Here is a 27,076-nt window from a genome sequence, read left to right on the forward strand (position 1 = left end):
TGTGTGTGTTGAGGAGGCTGGCAGTGAGGAAGAGGAGGAGAGGATGCTGGATGCTGAGACGGAGCTGCTGGCTTCACAATCTCTGTCACACTGAGGCTGCCGTCATCCCGACAGGACAAAAAGAACAACAGGACACGTCTGTTTGAAAAGCTCAGGTAAGACAACGCGACACACACACACACACACACTTCTGTTTCATGTGATCACGTTTGATTTAAGAGTTTCAACTGATGGTGAAAAATGTCCTTGAATGGCTTTTAGTCTGAACTTTTTTATCTCACGTCGGGTCACAGCAGCTTACATCCTGCACATATGAATGAATCAGTTGTTTAGATGCATTAAAATAAATACAATAATCAACAAATAGAATGAAAAAACAGCTTTATATCAAGGAACATTTCTGACTTTATAGTATTACAGTATAAGACCTTTTCTTTCTCTAGATAATAAAAAACTGTTAAATTTTTTAATGTAAAAATGACTTTGACATGATTTTTGACTGCCAAGAAGGAAGACTAATGGTGATTTATGTCGTGTTCAGATACATTTTGAAGTTAATTTCCACCAAACACATATTCACAGATGCCATTTGAGTTACATACCATGAACATATTGTCAATTTACTTCAGAAAGATTTGCCATATAGTGATCTAAAAAACACAATAGAACCTTTTCATGAAGTGGAACATGACTGACACTGATGATGTTATATCTGATATTTGGTCTTTATTTGATTTATTATATTTCTCTCATTTCCTCACACAGTAAGTGGTAAAATATGTCACGCACAACTGAACAAATTATCTGTACATTCAGACCACATGTTTTATATGTCTGTTACTTATAGATTATAGACGTTTTTATACGTGGTCAGAATTTATTTTGTCCAGTCACATTTTGTTGTGCCATAGCTAATAAGTGCAAATATCCACAGTAGCATAATATTTGTTTGTCAATACAAAAACATGACATATGCAAACATTTTTGATGAAGAACTCTTCGTTTCAGCTAATTATTCCATACCTATTCCATATTTATAAGCCAGCAAAAAGAATAAGATAAAATCATGCAGACACATGACTCAGACTCTATTTTTAAGTCGAAAACGCGAAGCAGAGTGGAGGTAAGTATCCTCCACATTTGAGCACTTGTTAACTTTAATGTATGCTAATGAATGAGAAACACATCAGACTGTTTACATCAGACACTGCTGAGTCGTGGTTTGTGAAGGAAACAATCATTATAGAAACATGCTAATTCACTTTATTGCTGAGAGTTAGCTGAGAACATTTATTCCACTCTCACATCAGTACGCTAATTATGAAGCTACAGCTAAAGAAGAGGGAAACAGCGAACCAGGTTCTATCCAAAGGTTAAAAATAAATCCCCCGACCAGCACCTCTAAAACTCTCTAATTAATGTGTTGAATCTGGTTTGACAGACATAAAAGTAGTATTGATCTCTTTAGCTAACTCTCGACAAAAAAGCAAATAAACTTATATTAACTTGTCCTTTTTACGCTTTGGCTTTTGTATTGATGAAAGAGTGAGTTTAAAGCTGCTGCTAGCAAGGCTAGCTGTTTCTCTGCTTTCAGACTTTATTGCTAACCATCTCTTGGCTGTACCTTCAGACATATGTGAGGGTGGTGTTAATCTTCTCATCTAAATCTCAGCAATAACTTAAAAATTTCAACTTATTTCTCTGAGTTGCAATTTGGACTCATTGTCAAAGTGGACAGTAAAAGGAGATGAGGAGGCGTTCTGTCTCCGCCTGTATTCGCTGGTCAGCTGCAGAGGGTGGAGGAGCGGGCGGCTCGCTGCCGGCTGCAGAGGGTGGAGGAGCAGGCGACTCACTGCCTAACATGTAGTGGCAGCAGTGATGTCAAAGCTGAGAAGGAAGGGATGAGGAGAGAAGAGGATGAAAGGAAGCATGCATTTCCTCAGCGTGTGCGCGAAAATCGATTTGCAATACTGTAAGACTGACTTTTTTATTTTGTCTATCATCCCCAGCCACAGTTGAGTTTATTGAGCCCCCTCTTCTTTCCCATGCTCCTGTAATCCTGGCCGAATGCCCCTTTTGACCCCCCGATCGGCTGTATCGACTGCAGTGTGTGTGAGGTGGCTGCTGGTGGATTATACAGCCTGCTGAGCGCTCAGGTGCTGACTGATGTGGCTAATGTGCTCGAACAGAAACGGTTCACGCCGATTCAACACCCCCGGCCTGCTGAACTCAGGGGAAATATTTCCTACTGCGGGGCCTTTTCTTTCTCGTGCTTTTTGACGTGTTTGCATCGAAGACTTAATTGTCTTGAGTGCTGCTTTCAGTAGCAAAACATCCATTCTGTTAAACGGTAGATTCGCCCAGATTACAAAAAGAGACAGACGTGCAAATAACGTTTGACTTTTTATCCATAACCATGACCTTTACCAAGTGTGTTCATAACCGAACTCTAACCATAATCAAAATCTGACACCAACTGATACCAGGGCCACAATCACTAATATTGATACAAACAGGAAAACATTTTATTATTTAAATTCTGTTGAAAGTTATTTGTGAATAACAAAAATGTCTGATGTGTGAACTCTCTGATCTAATCAGCTGTTCACTTCCTGTGTACACAACACAGCAGCAGAGAAGCCAGTAATGAATGCATGAAGAAGAACGTGATCTAACATAGTAAAATATTTGACATCCATCCTATTGATGCTAGGATCAATTTGCAAAACAGGACTTAGCCATGGTGGAGTCAGTACCTTAACGTACCCGCACTGTAGCTGCCGTGTGCAGATCCTTAAATGTTTTGGAGAATATTGCCGTTCAGTGGAATTCAGGCATTGGCGTGCAGACGCAGCGGCTCTTAGCTCGCGTGTTTACGTTTTTGTTTGTTTTTACTCATTTCTATCCTATAATATTTATTTAAGTTTATTATCTTTCTCATTATCTTGTTTCTAACACAGGGGTTGCAATGCAAATTTTGTTGACACATCCATGCTCAATGACAACAAAGGCAACCTCTTGAATCTTGAAATGATTGGCATTAGCATTAGCATTAGCAATCAATGCTTCCACTTTAACTTATTGGAGGAATGAATCATGCAACAAACATTAACTAAAGCCAGCTGTGAAATGTAGCTGCATACATTTACTAAAGTGCTTGTACTTTGTATTACGCTTGTTCCTTTTTATGGAACTTTATACCTCCACTCTGCTACATCTCAGAGGTGAATATTGTACTTTTTCTGACTGCTTTAGTTGCTGGTTAATTTTCAGACGACAGTTTTTCACCTCGCTTTGACTTAAGTAGGGCTAGGACTGCAGGACTTTTAATTGTAGGGGAGTAGCTATTATTTAATGTCATAAAACACAGTGGCTTTATGATATTGATAGATTGTCCCACTTTAAGTGGATGTAATTGCCTCTTTGTTCATGAAACAGTATCAGGGTTGGGGTCAAGTCCAATCTGACCTAATTCACAAAGCAATCAATTGAAATTCGTGGATTTTCCCACTTTTCCATCCCTTCCAGTGAGGGCTGTTCCGCATGAGCTCATTCACTGGAGCGTTTAGCAATGTGAATGGTTGAAATGGACGGTAATTGACTTTCATCCTCCTCGGATCTGCAGCTGAGGCGTTCGCGTTTTCAGCGATCAGGAATTCTCTCAGCAAGGAAGAGCAGATCTGTCACACAAATCCACTGTGGCCAAAAGTCTTTGATTAGCTGTGTATCACCGGCACGCTTCACAGCCGGGAAGGACGGTGGTGATGGTTGTGGTGGGGGGGGGGGCAGATGTGTATTTACGTGTGCGTGTAAATGCAGCTTTATGGCACTTTAATATGCTGCTATGTGTGGGTTTCTCCCACATGACCCACATACAGTGTTCTGCAGGGGCCTCAGGGCAAACATGTCTGACACGAGCCACCAGCAGCAATATGTGGATCAACCATCCACAGTTTCATTTGGGTCCTTATTTACAGACAAATGTCCTCACATGGCCCCCATAGATGCCCCAATTGAACCCATTAGAAAGCACAGACAATAATGGTGTAAGGGCCCTGATGTAATGATGTCAGACCAGACAAGGGGCCCCTTCTTGATTCATTTTTAAAATTAGGGCTGAGAGCGAAAGTGGCACCAGTACAGTTTTGATTATTTGAGGAAAAGTTCGAATGAGCTTAAAGGTTTACTTGACAGTTGACAGTTGAGTTCATTGTTCTGGAGCTTTCCATCATATCAAATGATCTTCATCAGGAGTTTTGTCTAGCTGTCCCCCCCCCCCCTGAGCACTTTAAGGATTTCTCCTCCATATTGGCTTAAACGTCGAGCTTAACATGCTGCAGGCTTTGATCGTGTGATATGATGAGCCCAGAGCGGATGCTAAATGGATCTAAATGGTGAGATTATTCCGTCCAAAAGGTTTCACGTTTGCATAAAATCTAACCTGATGCGCCAGATGGTTTGTTACATGGAACCATCTGGGAAGTCGTTTGGAAAAAGAACACGGAGAAAAAAATACTTGGCCTGTGATTGGATGAAGCGTCTGCGGGCTCACTTCAACCAATCAGATCAATGAACCATATGATGTAAGACTGTGAAGAAAAGCCTTCAGTGCTGCTCTTTGCTCCTCTTTCAATGAAGACAGCAGCATCTACGCTGACCTCTTTAAGAGCCGCAAAACAAACAGGAGCTTCTCTCGTGGTCATCGCACCTAAACCGCGACCACCTCGTAGGATGATTGATTGATAGATTGATTGATCTGAACGACTGTGGTTCGACCACGGACCACCTAACTGGAAGTCTGGCAAGGTGGATTCTTGCGTCACGTGATGTCTCCCAGACAAACACATGAAAAAGATGCTTTCTTCAAAGACCCCAGAGTTTCATTTTTCTCTTCCACCAGAGTTTTGGGGAGATAAGGGAGTGTCTTGTAACATAATAGTCATAACGGTCATCCCACCCATCCCATCCCATCCCATAGTGGTCATCCCACCAGCAGAGACATTGAATCTGTCCCGTTCTGCATGAGGTGGAACAAACTTTCACCACTGCCAGATAATGGTCCGAGCCCGAGCACAATTGATCCTTTTACCCTGCGTAGTTTGTCATAGTGGACGACAACAAACACCACATCTGGGACACATCACAACAATGCCACGGCCTGTCCGTTGAGATTGACCAATAGCAGCGCAGAGTCTCACATGTAAACACGGCGGCCCAAAAGAGGAATGATGTCGGTGCTTTGAGGGAGAACTGCAAAGCAGAGGAGAGGTCACAGTTGTTGTTGCTATCATACACGCCACTTTGGACGCCATTGTTCGTTTACGGTCCTGCTCCTGGAAATCAGTCCCTCTTTACCGATGACATCACGTAGGTTGTGAAAGAGGGTGAGGTGTGTCTTGTTTCTGGGAGCAGTGAACTGTCAATCAGTGGCAATGACGCGGACAGCGATGATGTTCACGGACTCTGTTTGGATGCAAGGCTGAATGTTGACTGGTCCGATGACTCCTCTCATGGGACATGGTGTCGGCCTCGTTCTCCTCATTATTCCACCTCAGTGTTCACTCTCTCATTTGATTTCCTCATCGTACAGTCAGACGATGTACGAACCCCCACACGCAGCCTCCTCACACACACACACACAGATCCAGCAGACAGAAAGGGAGACAGAGACAGACAGCTAGCCTCAGGTTTGCGTTTTGTTTTGCTCAGTTTAGTGGCTTCAGCTTGGCCTCTGGTGTGTTCACACACGCACACAGAATCTGTGATTTCCACTCACCATATGGCTGTTTTTTCTCGTATTTAACTCGCCATGCACAGCACTCCCGTCCTCATGCAAATCACCACAAGCTGCTAATTATAACCGCCATTACATTTATCCGTCCTTTCAGAATGGTCTACTTTTGGTTTGAAGAAATTTTGCATATGACAATTTCTTGCTTTTAGCAGTTTGTGTCTTTGTCATAGCCGGCAGTAGGGAGATGACAGGAAATGTGAGATGGAGGATTACATGCAACAAAGGTCCTCAGCGGTTCATGGTCGATGCCTTAACCCCCAGAGAACCAGGGGGGCCCAAATCCCGACGGATCCCTGCAGTTTTTATTGCTGATTTGAACAACTAGAGTCTACAGCCGTGCAAGCAAATCTGTGAGGCTGCACTTAGGCACAGCGGTATAATGAGCTAAATGCTAATGTTTCCACGCTAACAAGCTTCCAATGCTAACATGCAGATGTTTAGCAGGATACTATTATCGCTCAAACAGAAGAAGAGCGATGATGATAGTATTTCATATCTTAGCATACTCACTAATAAGCGCTAAATACAAAGTAGGTTGATGAAAATAAATTTGCAGTTCCTTTGCAGGGCACATTTAACTGAAATGTCAGGGATCACCAAAGTTATTTTAGGTTATTCTGTTGGGGAGAGGGTCAGAAATACTGCTAGCCATGTTTCTCATCTTCTTTTAGCATGTTAGCATGCTCATATTTGCTAATTAGTGCTTAACACAAGGTAATTTTGGAAATTTTTGGCCATAAAGCACAAATTAAGTTTGATCTGAGCAGAATATGAATGTCTGGAAGAAATTTCATGGTAATCCATCGAATAGCTGTTGAGATACTTCAATGTGGACCAAAGCTTGGGCCGGCCAGCTGATGCTGCCGTCCCAGGAGCCTCTCTGCTACCCAAACGCTCCCCCATGAGTGACAGCACTGTTTTACTGCATTCACCCCTCCCTGATGTGTTCTGAGAGTCTTTCACTCTCGTATGTGCTGTTGTCCTGCCGCCTCCTCCACAACACAGAAAATGCTGTGACGTCAAAGCTTTCAGCCTCCCATGATGGGATTGAACACCGGATTATTCTTACATCTTTGGTGGGCTTTACCCATGGGTCATCAGACGGGGGTCTTATGTGCTCGTATGTGTGTGTTTATGCGAGGGTTAACGATCCCCAGAGAGTCATCAGACGGGGGATAAAGTAGGCGGTGATGCGTCTTTACAGAACTAAGCTCTGTAAGCTGCTTCCTCGCTGGTCTGACAAACCTCAGTGGAGGAGTGTAGAGCTGTATGGGGGGGGTGCACCAGCACAGTGCATGAATGGATGGATGGATGATGATGAATGGATGATGGTGGGTTGACAGCTGTGGGGACCGTGTGAGGAGAGGAGCGAGGGATGGGTGAGTGTGTTGGTGAGGGGGTGTGTGTGTTTGGAGGAGTGCTGAAATGTTCCAGTCTAATTCAGACGGGAGTGTTTGGACTCCGTGGGGAATGTTCTGTGTACCGTAAATAACTGGGATGTTGCTCTTGTAGTGGAACCTGGTTCCCTGAGATGACTAACTTCATTTAAGGTCCGAGCCCTGATCCAACACCCTCCAGCAACATTTGTTGTGTCCCACCTATTCTGTCTCAGCACTTTTGACAGATAACTGGGGCTCCTGTAGTACTGGCCATCATTCCTGTCAATGATAACACTGAGATGTGGGAATTTAAGTCAGGTCAAGTGATCAAACAATAAGATACTGTACAGATAAAACTTCTCCAACTAGTTTAAGCATCAAAACTGAAATTTGCAGGTTCTGGTTGTGCAGAAAAGCCGATGAAAACATGTAGTTTTCATCAGCAATTTACAAAATTACAAAGAATGCACAGTTTCTGCCCAGCTTTACACAAGCCCCCAGATTAGCCACATGCAGCTGTATTAGAAATTATCTTTTGCATTGAAAACGGCATGTTTCAGGTCATTTTCTGACAGATCTACATTCACACTGAAACATCTCAGCAGCAGGAAAACTGACAAATCAATGAGGTCAGTTCTGTCCTGTCTTGCTCTGTTATATATTGATCCTGTCAGACAACTAAACAACAAAAATAAGAATTTGATTATGGCTCACAAATGTGATCAGGTGACCAGTTATTCCAGCTCAGAATACTATACTGCTACTACTACTACTACTATACTATACTATAGAATACTATACTCACCAAATCAGCGTCCACACAGCCTGTGATCTGTGCAGGTTTACCTCATTGTTTTCCAAAAGCTCATTTTTTTTCCTCCACACACAAAAACACAGGTGTTCACATATCACCTGTTCAGTGTTGACTTATTCTTAATTGAAGGGGGAAACGAAGGCAAACAGTAAATATGTTTTGTGTGTTGTAAACACCTGTCAAAGTATACAAGGGGACATTTCCTATATTTTGGATGAGCTTTATTTGGATTTTTGTCTCCAATTAACGAAGTTTAGACAAGCTAACTGTTTACACCTTGTTTGATGATCTGACTGCTCCTTGTTCTTTCCTTGTCAGGCGTCCTTGCAGTGATGGCACCGTGTTTCTAGATCACAAAGATCACAATTTATCTGATCGAAATTATGCCCAAAACTATGAAAACATATTGTGATAAACCTGAATTTATTTTAACCTGAGATGAACAAGACATTTCCCTTTTGAATTATTACTCTAGAATAGTTAGATAACCTATTTACTGTCGTGTCTAATATGTATTTATTAAGAGTAAGCACATTTTTCTTGTGTCCCTAAAACATGAATATGAAGCATGAAAAAAAGTAAAGCCAGGCTGAAGTGGGGGAGGCCTGTCGGCGTCACAGGAAACACAGGAGGAGGAGGAGGATGACGCAATCTGTCAGAGTTTTCCTCCCTGCAGCGCTTACACACACTCTGACAAAATGTGTGTTTGTTTGTGTGCTGACGTGTAGAACTGTGTGTGTGTGTGTGTGTGTGTGTGTGTGTGTGTGTGTGTGTGTGTGTGTGTGTGTGTGTGAGGCCCTGCAGCTCTTAGTCAGCCCACACAGTCTCATGGAGCTAAAATGCCTTGGTTTCCTTTTACTTCACGTCAATTTGCAATGGTTTTCTCTGGGCTGCTGACCTTGTGTGACAGGTCGTCTCTCTGCACACACAGTCTGTGTGCATGTGTGTGTTTGTGTGCGTGCGTGTGTGTGTGTGCGATGTGTGTGCCCCTTTTTTGCATGATAGTTTGTGCTAATATTAATGCCAGGTTGGTGAAGGTCTTAATTGCAGAAGACCTACTTCACTGCACTCTGCAGCAGCTGAGGAGCAGACCGTCTAGATGAACAGGCAAACAGAGATGCAGGTAGAGAGACAGACGAAGAGCGATGATGAAGATGAAAGAGCAAACATTAAAGAACAGCACTTCAAATGATTCTAATCTGATGCAAGAGAAGAAGAAATGTTGTGTTTGATGGAGTAGAAGAAGAGTCTACAGTCATGCTAGCAGCTCTGGGAGGCTGTTCTTAAGCACAGAGGTGCTTTGAGCTAAATGCTAATATTATCATGCTAACATGCGCACAATGATAATGCGAACATACTAATGTTTAACAGGTATATTTACAGTGTTGACCGGTTAGTTAAGCATGTTAGCATGCTCACACAAAGCGTCACGGGGAATGTTATTAGTTGTGCAGGACTTTTGTTCATTAAGTTTCGGATTAATTGACATTTTGTAGCTGATGATGTCGCTTGATACGAAGTCAGGAGATAACTGAAGGTATTGCAGCTCCTCCTGATGAGAACATGAGCATGTGTCCAAAATTCATTTCAATCCATCTGATAGATGTTGAGAGATTGAGACATTTCCGTAAAATGCTCAATTTTGACCAGCTGGTGGCGCTAGAGGAAAAGTCAGGGGATCATCAAAGTCATGAGGATTCATCCTCTGGGTACCACGAAATCATGTGCATGCACATCCTTGCATGTGCACGTTCAGATATTAAAGATTAGACTGTTTATCTCAGGTGAAATTCATTCACTGCATTGATTCTCAATGGCAGCAGTAAATTTACGACAGTCTGAATTCCTCTGTGATGTAGATGAAAACAACTGCGAGCGTGTAGATGAAAATTGCTCTTTTAGTGCTCCCATCGTCGCAGAGTGGTTAACACCCAGTTCACCTCAAAAATTATGACCTATAATCTCAGATGGACACACACACACATGCATTCATGTAAGCATCCCTACTCCCTGGAGGTCGTTCCGCCCAACAGTCACCTCAAGCTATAAAACAGGTGTAAATCACACCCGGCTTCACATGATGACATGTGTCCTTTGTGTGGCCTTCTCAAGCGGTGCTTGCAGGAAACCACATCATCCCCCACATCATGAGCGTGGTCAGGACAGTACATGCTGCCCAGCTGTATCAGAGTACTTATGTCATGTAGGCTTAAGGTCAACACCAAAGGAAACGCTGTCATACTGGGTCTGACAGGAAGCTCAAGCTTAAAACCACTTCAGAGTAACCACACTGCAACACATCCACGGCGAAGTCCACAGAAGTATGTTTACAGCAGCAGTGACGGACCGTGATGCAAAGACACCCTGGCTGTAATTTGTAGTTAAAGCAGGCAGGTTTATTCAATCAGGTTTATCAGTGTGTGTTTCATTGAATATGTCTAGAACAGGACGTGTTCAATTTCCTTACTTTGACTGATTGGTGGATTGTTTTGGCCGACCGGCAGGAACAGATCTTTGCTTTGATGATCAGCAGCCACAACAGTTACTGACAGTTAAAGAGTAATTTTAGCAAACAGTTTCACAGCAATGCACTGTGCTTGTCATGCAGTGAGAGGTTTTAAAACACTGAAATTAACCTGTGGCTTTGCAGAATTATAGCTATCGATGGTTTGATCTGGTGGCAGGGCTGTCGGCCCCCGTGCCCTGAAAGCATCATCAATAGGTGTCTCATCCAATTCTACTGGTCCCTTTCAGTACAAACGAGCAATCTGTTGACACCGTCCAAATCACTGTGCTGAGCTCAGAGCTGATGAGGCTGGAGCTGAGATGACTTTCCTCTGCTGTTTCAGTCTCATTCCTCCACTCTCGCCTCGCTGAGCTCAGCTCTCTTTTCACCACATTGGTCCAATAAAAAGCCTAAATTAGTGCAGCTGATGCCTGCAGTTCTCATGTAATCTCCTGATCCTTTTTATTGTCACCCACACAAAAAAAAAACCTTAAAGAAAATAATAAGAATAACAAGATGCTTGAGCAGAATCGATGGAGACTGTCTGTAATTGCTGTCTGTAATTGCTGTCCATAATGCGTCCGGTCCATCAGCCCTCAGTAATGAGACCAACTCTGCTGCATACAAGGTGCTTTAACATGCTGCACACGAGACGCACTGAGTGGTCATGGGGTGAAAAGAGGACCAATACTGATACGTGTCAGCACTTTCTGTCCTCTTCAGTGGATGACATTGAGAATCAGATTGTGTGTTAGTGTCATGTCCTGCTGCAGAGCTCCACTGCACATTGATCTACTGTAAGGCAGCGACTGCGGTCAATAGTCCATTCATGCTGCGTGTGTGTGTGAGTGTGTGTGTGAGTGTGTGTGTGCTCATGTGACTGTAACTGAGACAAACAACTGACCCCGACAATAATTCACAGCTAATATGATCTATGAACTGCAGCCTTTTATAGTGATGACAGTCCTATTTTTGTGACTGTATTTACTGTATTTAATTTGTTGTATATATATATATATATATATATATATATATATAATTATATAAGAAATTATCAGAAATATGTATGTCGACGTGGAGCTGATTTAACTCCTTTGCACACTGTTGTGTTCAATATGTCATATTTAAAATGATTTGGTTTGTAAAACTGGTAACTGTAGCTGTCACATTAATGTAGTGGTAGAAGATTAAGATAATGCAGAATGGAAATACATCAGTGAAGTACAAGTACCTCAAAATTGTACAAGTACAATACTTCAGTAAATGTACCACTAGATTATTGTACTTCACCTCAACCATGTAGAACATTAATATGATATGAAACGCTGACAGGAGACATTCTGCATACTGAGTACTTTCACTGTCAGTACCTTCAAAAATTATTTCAACTTTCCATTTCTGGAAATACACTTGTTAGCTTTCTTGCTGAGAATTGAATGAGAAGACTGATACCACTCTCACGTCTGTATGTTGAATATTAGGCTCCAACCATCAGCCAGTTAGCTTAGCTTAGCACAAAGACTGGAAACAGGGGGAAACAGCTAGCCTGCCAGGAAGCTACTGCATCTGGCCAAGAAACAGTACCACACATTCCCCTATGAGACAGATTAAGAAAAGGCAGGGATCTGTAGAGGTACTCGTAGGTGGATTTTGTTACCTTTGAACAGAGCTAGGCTAGTTGTTTCCCTTGTTTACAGTCTTTATGCTAAGCTAAGCTAACCAGCTGCTGTACCTCCATATTTACAGTAAAGATGTGAGTGTGGTATCAATCTTCTCATCCAAGTCTCGGCAAGAAAGCAATGAAGTGTAGTCACAGTCTGTTGCAAATACTTATGTGCTTATACTTTTAATGCAGGACTTTTTCTTATAATAGAGTTTTTATACTGTGGTATTGTTACTTTTATGCAAGCAAATTGTTATTTTTCATATTACACCAATTTGTTATTTTCACATGGTCCAGGCTGTAACTGCAGTGATTTGATGCATAATGACAGTGTGTGTGTGCGCGCGCGCGTGTGTGTGAGTGTGTGTGAGTGGGTGTGTGCATGTGTGTGTGTGCGCACATGTGTGTGCGTGTGTGAGTGTGTGTGTCTGTGTGTGTGTGAGTGTAATCCGTTGGGGAGTGACTCACAGGCTGAAAGTGTCTGCCATTTGTGAACATTTCCTTTCTTACTGACCCCACCTTTCTCTCTCACTTTGAGCCCTTCAAGGCACATACACACACACACACACACACACTCACTGGCATCAATATGTCAGGTTGTCACGTTGTCCACAGTGATAGCGACCCCTGACATTTACATGCGTTGGGGACATTTTTCAGGGAACAGAACGGGGGGAAGCACCGGATGAGGAAGATGAAGGACACTGAGCTGTTTACTAAGTGAGGCATTAAAATATTCTTACTCAGCAGCGACTGCCCCGTCTCTTGTGATGTTTAAAGCTTGGACACAGTCTTATTACAGCTAGTACCTCTGCTGTAGATTACTCAGACTCTACAAGCAAATGAAGAGTGAAATGCTGACATTAACAGATCAGGTAGGCGACTGATCCCACTGATCATTTTAGGGCCACCTGCAAAACCTTTGATTTTGGAGGGAAAATGTGCATATATCATTTAATATGTGCAGTATTTACCCTGATTGTCGTCGAACAGTCTGCAGGATCAGTCAGTTTCAGCAGCCTGCCTGGACCAGAGGCGAGAGGTTGAGGTTGTGCGCTCCTCTTAACAATGTTCTTGTCGAGAGATAATGAGTGTGCTTCTCTGCAGTCAAAGTGTCTTCAGGCATGCACATTGCAGACCAGACTTCAATAACACATTACAGCTAACAGTTCATTCTCTATAGTCAGCAGTCAGCCTCAATTACCACCCTGTTTTAAAGCAGCTGCACGAGTGCTCACTTAACATGACCGGCAGATGTTTGGGAGTTTCACGGCCAGAGGTGCAGCGCTAGGTGTGGCAGAGCTGAAATAAATTATGGCTAATCCAATTAGCTCCCCACAGACCTTTTAAAATGAGTGCCTGTGCAGCCGTGGCACACTGACAGTTGAATGGACAATGAAATCTCTGTAGCCGTCCTACAAACAGAATAATGCATGAACAGCTTGCACAGTTTTATTTTGGGACACTGACTCAGTCACTGATTTTATTCTGTACAATTTAATTCACATGAGTTAATACCAATTTGCACATTTCATTTTGTCATGTTGTTTTTCATTTCTTCAATCACTTTATTGAGATCTTCCAACACAAGATTTTACATAAAAATAAGATGTAACCTGTAAAACAACAGCAAACGTTCAATGTATAAAAATGAGCAGCATGAAGCCACATTCGTGGCTCCTGGTCCAGTCCTACACCCAGTGGCTGCCCAGTGTAGCTCATGTTGTCATTTTCATGCTCAGCGATCACGTTGTGTAAGCAGCAAATGCACTCGTGCCCACCCGTGCGCCCATTGATCTTACAATGAGGTGGTCAGGTGCAATTGTGCCACTGACCAACAAAAACCTCTAAAGTCAACGGTGCTGTATCATCCTGCACTTTAACTGCCACATTATTCAGTCAGTAAAGTCCTCCCATGCCTGCTTAGTTCCAAAGCACACATGATTAATTAAGAGCCTAAATACCACACCTGCACCTTGGGCCTTACTTTGCACCCACATTATGCACAAACTGCACTTACACCATCCACTTTAGACCAGCAGTACAGATCCTTTAATTAGGCCAGTAAGAGTCTACAGCCATGCTAAAATCATGGACTTATGAAAGTCCATCCAGTTGTCCAAAACCCTAAAATGTGCACTTCATGGTTCATCAGTCCGTACTTTCATCATCTAATAGTTGCTGAAATTTCAGTCTTGACAAAAGTTGTGGACCAACCAGCAGATGTTCGGACCTCTGCAGTCATGCTGCATGAGACGACTGCTAAAAGCTGATTTAATGCACATCAGCAAGATAGTCAAGAGGACAGAAAACCACATTTGTGCAATGCTGAGGATTACAAATAGGCTGTTCCTTTCATTACAAAAGACAAAATTGTTTAGTAGTAGCATTTCCTGAGTTGTGGTCAAGCTGTGCATGAAGCCTCAGCAGGACAGAAGAAAACCATCCCAGAGCAGCTATTCAAGTTCCATCTGCAGCCTCAAGGGCTGCGGCTCATAATTATGCATGCAACAAATAGAACTACCTTGATCAAATCTTACGTAACCTAATTTTTCCCCAAAAATAGTACACAGACTTCTTTACAGTGTCTCTAAATACATCATAAAATGAAGCTTGATGCACACAGCAGAATTTTAAAGAGGGAAGTATGGCAGAGAGGCACCACCTGCCACAGTACCAACAAGGGTTTTGTTACATAAATGCAGTAAACAGGACTGATGTTGTCGGGAGATTTCATGTTACTTAGTGCTGAATGTTCTGATAAAAGCTACATTACTGTGTACATGCAGATGTTTCTCCTTCATTTTTGTTGTTCATTTTTATGTGCGCAGTTCGTTTTGCTTTAAGAGCAACTTAACGGCAGCTGAAAGTCTTGTTGTTGCAGATCTTCATGGTTTAACACTGCAGTGATGTCACAGTGCACTCCCAGGAGTGTCAGTGCACTGTGACATCACTGCTGGGTGTGGTCTGCTGCGTTAAGTTTGGTGTTAAGTTTCCCTTTAAAGGTTAATTTGAGTCTGTTACTAGCTGGTGGAATATGTGAGAGGTGGAATATTTAACACACCTGGTGTCATATTTTGAGCTTTATGTTGGTGTATTTTCACCAAATAAAGCCTTGATGACAGAACAGATCATCTGTATCTTCAGGTGAAGCCACAGTTTCTGACAGCAAAAACATGTTTCTGCTCATTTTCCAGATTATCAAACAGACACACTGGAGGAAAACAGCAGCAACACTTGCCCTCAGTTTAGGAAGTGACTGCATTTGATTTGCCCTGGCAGGAAGTTTGGCCTCCGCTCTGTCGAGTGACTTTAAATCTTAAAGGCAGTTTTTGGAAGCTTTCCAAACCACCAGCAACACTTGTAGCTTGGGTTTATAAAGCAGAAGCAAATCCCAGTGCTGCTGCTCTGAGCAAATGTGCTCGTGTGGACACAGTTCGCTTCTTTAAATGTAGAATTAAAAGGCAGTTTTTATGCTCTGATTTTGCAGCCTTGCTAAAAAAAAACAAAAGTGATTGCTTTGAAATAAAATGGGGAAAAATCGAAATGTGGGAAAAACATTCACAACATGGATTCTGAAATTGAAATTGTTCCAACAAAATAAGCCAGTCAGGAAATGCAGGAAAGCCACTTTATACCAAACCAAAGCTCTGTAAAGGCTCATTATCGTTTTATTAAAGAAGCTTTCCTCTTATTATCAAGTGGGTGATATTATATAAATGTAAAGGTTTCAAGCTTAAACTGATTGGTTATCTCTTTCAGAACTTCATGACTTCAATTTTAAAACATTATAATGACTCGACTAAATGTCAGATGAAACTCATCAAGTTGAGTTAATTAGTAACAAGGTTAGTTTATTTGTGTATACATCCAGCATTGCCTTGAGGTTAAAACCCTGCAGAGATCCATTTTTTCTTCATATGAAGAAAGCTGCATGATGGAGGCCGGTTGGTGTCAGAGGAGTCACACGGTCTCCCCTTTCTGATTAACATTAAAACAAACCATGATGAAGATCGGCCTGCACTTCTTACTCTCTGCACCCTTATTGTGAAAGGGTCAGAGGTCACAGGAGTCACAGTGAAGGACTAAGGGACTAAACTCAGAACCTAAATTTAAGAAATGCAGATAATGTAATAAAGTTTGTTGCCTGTTGATTTGAGTTTCAGCAGTTTAGTCCAGGGTGAAGGGTCCCTCAGGCTGGTAGTTTGAGACGCATGAAGAAAAGAAATGAGCACTTGGTTGCAGCTCAGAAATGTGTCATTAAATGAAGTCATCATGTTGCTTTGAGTCTGAAATGTTTCCGGCTGTGCTCCCGTCCTCAGATTTTACCTACTCTCTTACCTCTACTTAGCAATGCACGTTTGGGAGTTGCTGGCCTTTCCTCTGAGCTGCGTTTTCACTTCGCGTGCCACTTATACTCTGTGTGTTCGGGATTAGGTGGACGATGAGCACGTCTGGTGGCCCCCCGGGGGAGGAGCTCACGGATGAGGAGAAGGAGATCATCAACAGCGTGCTGGCTCGAGCGGCCATGATCGAGACGATGGAGCAGGAGAGGATCGAGTGAGATGGGAAACTGTTGTCTCTGTTGCACAGAATCAGATGCTCGCTGGTGGAAAACCTGTGAAAGTTTCCGTCTGTGCTCACATTTCTTTGCATGTGTTCTCAGGCGTCTCTCCAGTCGCCTGGACAGTATCAAGAGGACAGCGTGCGGTGACGGACAGTCGCACTGTCTGCTGTGTGGGGCATCTTTTGCAGCACAGGGGGTCACGGCCGTCCTCTGTGTGCAGTGTAAGAAAGTAGGTGGATATCTGAATTGTTTCTGCTTGAATGGGGAAGGAAAACAGACACTACACTTGCTCCCAGAGGATGTAAAGACTCCTCTGCATGGAAAGGATTTCTGTTTACAGGTTTTCCTTCAGTGCTGCGTAGATCCTGAGAGGTTTCCTATGGCGATAAGCACCCAGTGGCCCATGTGCTAACTTGTTCTGACATACACAGTGTATTTCCTGGTCTTATGCATCACATTCTGTTTCTTGTTGCTCTCAATAAGTAAGGAGAGAGGTCAATGCTCCCCGAACTGTAAAAATATATGTGCTCTGTGCACCTGCCATCAAGAACTCAATCTGTGTAGGACTCTGCTTCTGTGGGTCTCATGTATGCATTTGTCTCTCTGCAGCACATGTGCAGCAAATGTGGGATTTGGAGCAACAGCAGGACGTGTCCTGTGTGGCTGTGCAGAATCTGCAATGAACACCAAGAGGTGAGAGGAAGGGAGGATGAAGAATGGAGGCCAAATTATGCCATTATATCCATGTTCTGCCCCCAGAACAGGAGCCTTTCTCCTGATATGAACCGTTTTCTAGCTTTTAGTCTCACACAGAATTGCATTTCGCTGTCCAGTGACCTGGAAAATTACCTTCCATTGATACTCCGTCAATATCCAAAATGAGTAATGGGTAATGATTTATTTCAGCAAAACTTATTTAATTTTTAAAAATAGTATTTGCCTAATAGAAAGATAAATAAAAGGGTTATACAATGGTGTTTTTACGATGGCTTTGTGTTTGGTGAGGTCTCTGCCTCAGGGAGCCCAGACTCTTTAAATAAATGCTCCCTCCTGTCAGTCATGCACAGAATAACTACTCTGCAAATACCAAGAAGTCACTGTGTCCGGATAATAAAGGAATAAAGACATGAGCGGTTTCTTTCCCAGTCAAATTATTAATAATTAATTTCAACATGAATAATCACTGGCTTCGGTTAGCAGCGTTGCCTCACAGCTAGAAGATCCCCGGTTCGATCCCGCCTGTGGAGTTTGCATGTTCTCCCTGTGCAGCGTGGGTTTTCACCGGGTTCTCCGGCTTCCTCCCACAGTCCAAAAACATGCTGAGGTTAATTGAAAATTCTAAATTGTCCATAGGTGTGAATGAGTGGTGTGCATGGTTGTCTGTCTATATGTGTAGCCCTGTGGTAGGCTGGTGACCTGCCCAGGGTGTCCCCTGCCTTCGCCCGAGAGACGGCTTGGATAGGCTCCAGCCCCCCCCATGACCCTGCAAAGGATTCAGCGGTGTATAGATAATGGATGGATGGATGAACAATCACACAAATTCACACATGAACACATGAACTCCCACTGACAAGGCAGGTAGAAAGGCTGCAGTTCCAGCTTTGGCCACTAGAAACAGCAACCAAGTCAACACTGTCTGACTGCAGGTAAAAAAGGGTTAGTGGCTCGTTTCACATCTTTTAATGTAGCTAATTAACTAGTAACTGATTTATTCCACTTATAAGCGGCAGAAACAAACATTTTTATTTATTTGCAGTCGTGTTTGTGTCCACATGTCATCACACGGCCAGAAGCACGCCTCCACCTCTGCTGGATGGGCGTGTTCACCCATCCTATGTGCTCATAGATCTCAGGTTACAATGTGTAACCTTACAAGTGTGCTTCAGCACATGAAGTCAGCAGCATAGTATTGTTTTTTTTTTTTTTTTAAATATGTATTCCTGCAGGTACAGAAGCGTTCAGGAGCTTGGTTCTTCAAGGGAAGAGACCAGCAGGGTCTGCCTGCCCCCCTCCCTCTGTCCAGACCTCGACAGTCCAGCACAGAGAACAGCTCTGGTCCAGGAGGCCATGATGGAGCTCAGGAACCTATAGCCCATCATCAGAGATATGGTATTTGTCCAAAGAGATTCACTTTCAGACTTGAATGGATCCACAAACACACAACCATAAAAAATCAATATCTGACAGGCTTGTCTCTACGACTGATAAATATTGCAGTTGTTTATGGGATGTCCTTAAGATTTTAATCAATATGCAGTAATACAAGAATATTTGTGCATAGTAGTACCCAGTTAAACATAACATATATTACAGTACACTAGTATTATTTATTATTTTGGTGCTAAATTTAAAACAAAAGTGAATTAAAATGTATTCTACTTTCTTTTCAACACAAATAAACTTCTAGAGGCTGTTACCCCTCTAGTATTAGTTCAGGTATTTAAAAGAAGTAAGCAGTTCTACTTCAATTACAAGTGAATGTAATCTTAGTGCATTACAAAACAATACATAGTAGTTGACAATAAGCACATTAATTAAAATATGATTTGATCAGTTTTAATAAAAGTGTGGCTTTTCTCATACTGTTATATTGAATAGGTTGGAGTAAGAAGTTCACTTCCAACAAAAATATCTTTAAATTCTTAATTAAATATTAATATACTTGTTTAAGTAAACTCAAAACAGCCAATAATACTTCAGTGATTAGTCTTTTCTTACAAAGTACACAATGAAACTACATAAACAGGGTATTATTCAACAGCATGCTTTCATCAGGTTGATGATCGGTTAGCTTCAGTTGAAGTGAACACAGTAAAGTTGTAGTACTGTAACAGTACTGGCAGAGAGACAAAATACAGCAAATAAATAAACAGCAAACGATGGTTTTCATGTTTCATTACGACACAATCAGCGTCATGCTCGCCATGCGAGTTGCACACAGCACAAAGTGCCATCGTCTGTCGGCTCCTGATAACAAACCGGCTGCTGTCGGCGCTGATGTCACTTTCATCCTTCGTTTTAAAATGTGAAAATCATACAAACGCTTGTTTTCCGTGAACACAATGTCAACATCCATCCTGTCATTCAGCGATAGGGAGGAAATCATCTGTGCTTTTGTCTCGTTCCACTTCCTGCTCTGTGTTTAATCCTGCCTCGGCCAGGCAGATATTGCTGCACTTTCACAGTACTGCACTTTCACATGCACATTTCACTCAACACAAAAACACCCTTTGTCAGTCGTAACACCACGGAAAGTCCTCGACTTATCTACTGCGTGAACCGGCACTGTTGTACTTTATACTGAAAGAAAAAGAATATTTGAGTATAATTGAAAGATCCCCTCCTGCCATGTTTCATGACATATAAAAATACTTGTGAAAAATCACATCTGCCCCTTCTCCTGTGTGAATATGCAAATATTGTTTATTCAAAATCTGGACCAGTGGTGGCAGAAGTGATCTTAAAGTAGCAGAACCTCAAGGTAAAATTACTCCACCACAAGTCAAAGTCTGGCTTCAGTAGAAGTACAGAAGTATTAGCAAAGTAAAAGTAGTCACTGTGCAGCAGAATGAGTTCTGTGAGAGTGATTGCATGTTTCTGGGTTGTTGTTTTGTCTGTATTCCTGTGTGAGCAGCGTTTTCTGACGCTGGCAGCGTTGTGATCGTAGCTGTTGAGGTGGCAGTGATGTTCTTCTGTTGTTTGCTCAGAGCTCAGTGCAGAGCAGCAGCAGCCCTGTGGATCAGAACAATGGGAGCAGACAGCAAGAGCAACAGCTGACAGCCATAATGAGAGTCAGTCCTCTCCAGCAGCTGTAATGAAGACTGAGAGACAAGTGTTAGCCTCCAAACCGCCGAGAGCCAACGCACAGCAGGCTGCCGCCACCTCAGGTAGAGTAGCACTGATCCTTCTAAGAATAAGCCCAGCGCTGCGGGGCCGCCTTCAAAAGACCAACATATAACAAGATGTTTGAGTCGTTAGTTACTGACTTTGTGTTGTGTCGTTAGCTCCTGCGGCGCATGTGGAAAACAAACGCTCCGAGAGGGAAGGGACAGGGTGTCCTCCAGCTGTGGAGGAAAAAAAACAACCTCTTGTCTCCAGCTCACCTGCTCCCACAACCAGAAGTACTCCACCTGTTAACCCAGCGGTCAACAGCCCCGCTCCCCCACGACCCCCACCGGATCCAACACAGGACGAGGACAAAGACTACGATTCCGACGATGCCAGTAAGCCCGATCGACCCTCTCAGAGGAATAGGGCAATAGGAATTCCTCCTTGTGTGCCGACAGATGTGAAAGAATTTCCCAGCAGACTAACAAATCAATGTGTATCAGTTTCAGAGGGAAACTGGTTTCTCTAACAGGAAGTTCAGATTCCTTCTGTCTCTCAGATGTCTGAAGTGTTCCCGTGTTGTTCTTCTTGCAGCCACGCTGGGATGTCTGGAGTTCAGCCTGCTGTACGAGCAGGAGAATCACGCTCTGCACTGCTGCATTGTCAAAGCTAAGGTAAACACACATGTACACTAACGAGACGAGACGAGACAGGACCAAACAAGAAAGGTTAAGACAATGTGTGACATGAAAAGACAAGGCAAAATAAGATAGGACAACACAAGAAAAGACGAGACAAGATGGGACAGAACACAGCAAGCTGAGACAAGACAAGACTAAACGAAAAAAGACAAGACAAAATAAGATTGGACAATACAAGGAAAGACAAGACAAGATGGGACTAAACAAGAAGGTTTAAGACAAGACAAACGAGACAAGACAAGATGGGACAAAACAAAACAGGCCAAGACAAAATAGGATACGACAATACAAGAAAAGATTAGACAAGACAAGGTATGGCAGGACAGGACTAGAAAGGGGCTAAACAAGAAGGGTTAAGACAAGACAAGCCAAGACTGCATGAGACAAGGTGAGACAAAAGATTATATGAGAAAGGCAAGACAAGACGAGACGAGACAAGGCTCATGCAGAAAATTTCCTATCAATGGGGAATATATGAGAACAGCATTAACTGTGTGCAATCACCCTGAGGAAGACAAACTCTTCATCTGATCCTGATTCTGACCGTCAGTTTTCTTCATGTGTCTCAGGGTTTAAAGCCAATGGACTCAAACGGTCTAGCTGACCCGTACGTAAAGCTGCACCTGTTACCTGGAGCCAGTAAGGTACGATCACATTCATCCTAAGTTCGAGAAGTTTGCCTTAATGAGTTTGTTTTGTTAATTTTGGGCCACTTTTAGCAGAACTTACTTCTACATCCACTCATTTCTAGCCTTGTTTCTGGCCTCAACCAAGTAATCTGACCTCTTATTCACAGAAAATGTTGGTGAGTGCAGCTTTAAATGAATGTTGGGATCTGGGATCAGTCTGAGGCTGAGCTGAACACACAAACAGACGCGCTCCCACACGGTTGGTGCTAGCTAGCTAACAGCTAACATACGGTCGATACACTCGACCGTTTGGTCCAACAGTCAAATTCATGCAAATGATGCAAGACTTTAGGAGCCGTGTGGAGCCATCGGCTGACGCACTGCAGAGAAAATGCTGTGTTCATTGATCTTCTAACATCACAGCTTGTGCAGAAGGTGTAGGAGCGTGTTTATTGGATTTGGGTGCGCTCAAATTACATGTAGCCACATCAGCTAATGCTCATAGCGTCGAATCAGAGCCTACGCTGTCGGTGCATGATTTACGACTTGTCATCATTGTCTTATTCTCCAGAGTGAACATCTTACTCACAGTGAAATAGAGCAACTTTATTGCTCGAGGCCAAGCAGTTGTTTCGACCGACCTCTGAAATACCATCTCCCATGTTTGTCTCCTGTTACTGTCCCTCAGTCTAACAAGCTTCGCACCAAGACTCTTAAAACCACTCTGAACCCTGTGTGGAATGAGACTCTGGTCTACCACGGCATCACTGCTGAGGAGATGTCTCGCAAAACTCTCCGGTAAGTACGGCATCAGCCAGCTTCTGCAAACTGTTCCATAAGAGTAGAGCTTCATCAGACGCACTGCGCTCCTCCGTCTTCAGGCTCTCAGTGAGCGACGAGGACAAATTTGGACACAATGAATTTATCGGAGAGACACGAGTCGCCCTGAAGAAACTCAAGTTTGACCAGAAGAAGAACTTCAGTGTTTGTTTGGAGCGAGTGATCCCGGTAAGCCTGACAAACACACAGTGACTTTAAATTAACTTTAAAAGTCATTTAAGTCTCAGGACTGATGTCTTAAAACCCGGACAAATAAAACCAAACCCGGACTTTTAGTTGGCTTCATTCTTTTCCATGAAAACTGCTGGTGACAAAATAATCTCACCTCAAGGGACAACAAAGTGCTCCAAAAGTTGGAAATGTGAACATCTGTATTTCTGTATTTCTCTGTACTTCATGTGCAGATAAGATTATATGCTATGACTGAAATAAATGGACCTTGATATGAGATTTAAAAACAAAAGCTCTTAATATTACTTCCTTTAAAAAACGAGTTTGAGATTTTTATGAAACAATGATTAATTTACTTGCTGAAAGTTTGTGAATAAGATCAATACATTTCTTCTGTCTGTACGCTAAATATGAAGCCAGCAGACAGTTACCTTAGCTTAGCATAAAGACTGAGAGCAGGAGAACACAGCCTGGTTCTGTCCAAAGGTACAAAATCCACCTGCCAACACCTGTAAAGCTTCCTGGGCTGAGCTAAGCTAACCAGCTCCTGGCTGCCTTTTCATTGACTTAGCTGCGTTGATTCCTTGCATGTTCAATTTTGCAATTTTGCTTTTACGTGCACAGAAAGCAATGATAAAAACGCTAGCGACGATGATGATGATGATCATGGTTATTCCTGATTTTCTCTTCTCGCAGGTGAAGAAGGCTGTAGGAGGACCAGCCCGCGGCATGGCGCTCTACGAGGATGACGTAAGACCCTCACGTGGATCTCGTACATGCACTGGATATTGTACAGGATGACTTTTCTCCTGCACACATGGTGTTTCAAAGAAGTCAGCTTAGTTTGTGCACATGAAAAAAAAAGAGTAAAGGAAGCAGCAGATCATATTTTGTGTAAATGTTAATTAAGTTGAAGGATGAATCTGGTGATATTCCACATTTTTCTTGCTGACAACAAATCCCATGAAAAGACCAAAACCAACAATGAATGTGTTCAACTAACGAGCATGAAGCCTGATACATCTCCCTCTGCGGTGAGAAGCACTGATCGTGTATCAACTGGACATGATCGATCCACATTAAACTTCTGCATCAACATCATTAGAATATTCACTGTTTCTGCTATCAGCTACTTTCTTTTAGTCGGTCGTAGTGTGAACTCATTCTGTGGCGCCACACAGTGAGGTAGACAAACGAGAGCACCTGTATCGGATCATGTCAGCAGGTAGAGAGTGAGATAAAGTGTGAGGAGAGGAAGTGACAGACTGGTGCATCACTACATAGACCTCCATTGTTGTCCAAACTAAAACTGCACTGGGTGACATGTTCCCTCAAGACCAGGAACACACAAAGTGTAGTTAATTTGGGTTAATCTCACATACCTGTCCTGCTGCTAGAACAACTCACCAAAACACCAAATGTGTATTCATCCGCAGCTGAAAATAGTCCTCAACAAATGCACAATTAACTTCTGTTTGAGAAACGTTCGAAAAAGACTGCAGTGAGCTGCTATGTTGGTTTTGGTCTTAATGTTAACATAAATGAAGTTAACCCCATCCTATAATCATATACATGAAGATAATTTTGTACTTAAGCACGTACATTATCCTCCATTCGTAGATATTATGAAAATCACTGTACAATCCCTCCGGATATGTGCACAGGGCAAAGCACCATCAGGATCAGCTACATGAAACACTCTGTAGGATATGTGTGTATGTATTGATTATGTATGTGTGTGTGTGTGTGTGTGTGTGTGTGTGTGTGCAGCTGAATGAAGGTGAGGATTCAGAGGAGAGGGGTCGGATCCTGGTATCACTGCTGTACAACAGTCAGCAGGGTCGTCTCATCGTGGGCGTGGTCCGCTGTGCTCACCTGGCTGCCATGGACTCCAACGGATACTCGGACCCATTCGTCAAAGTGTACGTGCTCCATTCAGCTGAATCCTCCTCATCCTCACCTGTGCAGAGCGGCCATGATGAAGGCTTGCCAGATTGTGGTTAAAGGCATTTTGGGAAATATGGTTGTTTGCTTTCTGACCGAGAGTTTGACGAGAACATTGTTACCACTCTCATGTCTGTACAGTATGTATGAAGCTACAGTCAGGAGACGGTTAGCTTAGCTTAGCACAAACACTGGAAACGGGGGGGAACAGCTGCCCTGGCTAAATTAATGTTCATGATTTTATGCCCCCCTGCTCTTTTTTGCCGTAGATTTCTGAGGCCAGATATGGGGAAGAAAGCTAAAAACAAGACGCAGATAAAAAAGAAGACGCTCAATCCAGAGTTTAACGAGGTCAGTTCTCTCAAAACTCTTTCAGTTTGCACAACCTGAACTTTAAACAGTCTACTGTTCATCCAGATTTTAGTCCTGTATTTTGTAATGAACTGTGTAATTTAACTGTGTTTCAGGAATTCAGTTATGAAATAAAACACGGTGAACTAGCCAAGAAAACCCTCGACATCTCAGTGTGGGACTACGACATGGGAAAGTCCAATGATTTCATTGGTAAGTGTGCATATTGTTTAGCGATCACATGTCCTCATCCATACAATTAGTCATTTTTAGCCATGCTAGCGGTGTAGCTCTAGGGACCGTGATGGCTTTCAGACTGAAATATCTCAACAGCTGTTGGATGGATCCATAAAATCTGGTTCATATATCCGTGATGCCCAGATTTTGAAACCTGTTGATGGTGGTCTCTTAAGTCTCTCTCTAGTGCCCCCAGCAGGTGAAAGTTTGTCACTTCACTTCAACGTCTATTGCTCACATTGGGACAAGATTTTGTGGTTCCCTGACAATGAATACTGATGACTTTGGTGATCCTCTGACTTTTTCTCTAGCGCCACCATGAGGTTCACGTTTGGATGATTTCAATAACTGATCCCTTAACTTTTTATCCTGTGCCATCATAGTTTAAACTTGTCTAAGACTTAAGCTGATCAGTAAAAACGCACAAAACTAATGACATTCCCACCAGCCTCAGCTTTGTCTTCAGTGCAAATTAGCAAATGTTAGCATACCAATACTGTAAACCAGGATCTTAATTATACCTGCCTCACATCAGCATGCTAATGTCCCTGTAAGTATGTTAGCATGTTCGCATTTAGCTCAAAGGACCACTGTACCTATACAATCTCATGCTACTAGCATGGCTAATAATGTACAATGAGTCTACAGCCATGCTAGCTCCGTTAGCTGCTGGGCTTTAGGAATGGTGTTTGTTTCGTGGGTCCACCACTTTGGTCCAGATAAAAATACCTCAACAACTGTTCGATGTGTTACCATAAAATCTGGTTCACACAAAAAAACAATGGTAATCCTTTGACTTTTCACTGATGGTTCATGACCAAATACCTGCCTAGCTAATTGCATTCCCATCAGCCTCTGCTGCAAAATGTTAGCATGCTAGCATGCTCAGCTAAAATAGTGAACATGGTTCACTCTCTACCTGCTAAACATCAGTATCTTCATTCATTGTCATTGTGGGCATGTTAGCATGCTAACATTACTGACACCGCTGTGCCTAAGGGCAGCCTCACAGAGCTGCTAGCATGTGCTGCCATGTCTTATACTGATGTTTACTCTCCTCTGTGCCTCCAGGAGGATGTCAGTTAGGCATCCAGGCTAAAGGCGAGTGTTTGAAGCACTGGTACGAATGCCTCAAGAACAAAGACAAGAAGATTGAGCGCTGGCATGTCCTGCTGAATGACAACAATGCTCAGTTTGAGGATTAAAATTTCTCTTCGATGTATTTTCTTTCTCTGTTGGTCTCCCTGTAGAATATTGTCTTCCAGTGTGCACAGGTAGACTGATATTACCCTCTTGCTTTTATGTAGTTTGTCCAAAAGTGCTACATGTGCGAGCTACATTCAACAGTTTTCAGGTGACCAACATGGATGTTGACCTTAGGGCTCTTTATAAAAAGGAGCGACCACTAAACCAACCATATGACTCTCATTTTTTCCATTTTCATATCATAAACTGTATCATACGATAAATAAACCTTACCTGGCGTGTGGTAATGATTGAATCGCGTGTTCAGCATATTTTCAGACAGATGGAATTCCCGGTTTTCTGTCTCTGACCTCGTTTCCCCGTGTCGATCTGTGCTCCGGTCGTATGAGCTCATGTAACGTGTTATCAGCTGATGTATGTGACCACGTTGTTAGAGTGCTTGCATC

General features: G+C 42.7%; 1 protein-coding gene across 1 annotated transcript; it reads left to right on the forward strand.

Moving 5' to 3' along the window:
- Positions 1 to 38: 38 nt before the first annotated feature.
- On the forward strand, positions 39 to 26,709 carry rph3aa (rabphilin 3A homolog (mouse), a). Its single transcript, XM_041960336.1, has 16 exons — positions 39 to 155; positions 16,594 to 16,716; positions 16,823 to 16,952; positions 17,333 to 17,416; positions 18,670 to 18,832; positions 20,443 to 20,610; positions 20,728 to 20,946; positions 21,146 to 21,225; positions 21,822 to 21,896; positions 22,570 to 22,679; positions 22,763 to 22,889; positions 23,589 to 23,642; positions 24,663 to 24,814; positions 25,106 to 25,187; positions 25,304 to 25,400; positions 26,496 to 26,709. Exons 2-16 carry the CDS (start codon positions 16,601 to 16,603, stop codon positions 26,627 to 26,629), a joined length of 1,791 nt encoding a protein of 596 aa, XP_041816270.1. The 5' UTR covers positions 39 to 155; positions 16,594 to 16,600; the 3' UTR covers positions 26,630 to 26,709.
- The last annotated feature ends 367 nt before the right edge of the window (positions 26,710 to 27,076 follow it).

Source organism: Chelmon rostratus, chromosome 19, assembly GCF_017976325.1.
Source record: "Chelmon rostratus isolate fCheRos1 chromosome 19, fCheRos1.pri, whole genome shotgun sequence".
Lineage (NCBI taxonomy): Eukaryota > Metazoa > Chordata > Actinopteri > Chaetodontiformes > Chaetodontidae > Chelmon > Chelmon rostratus.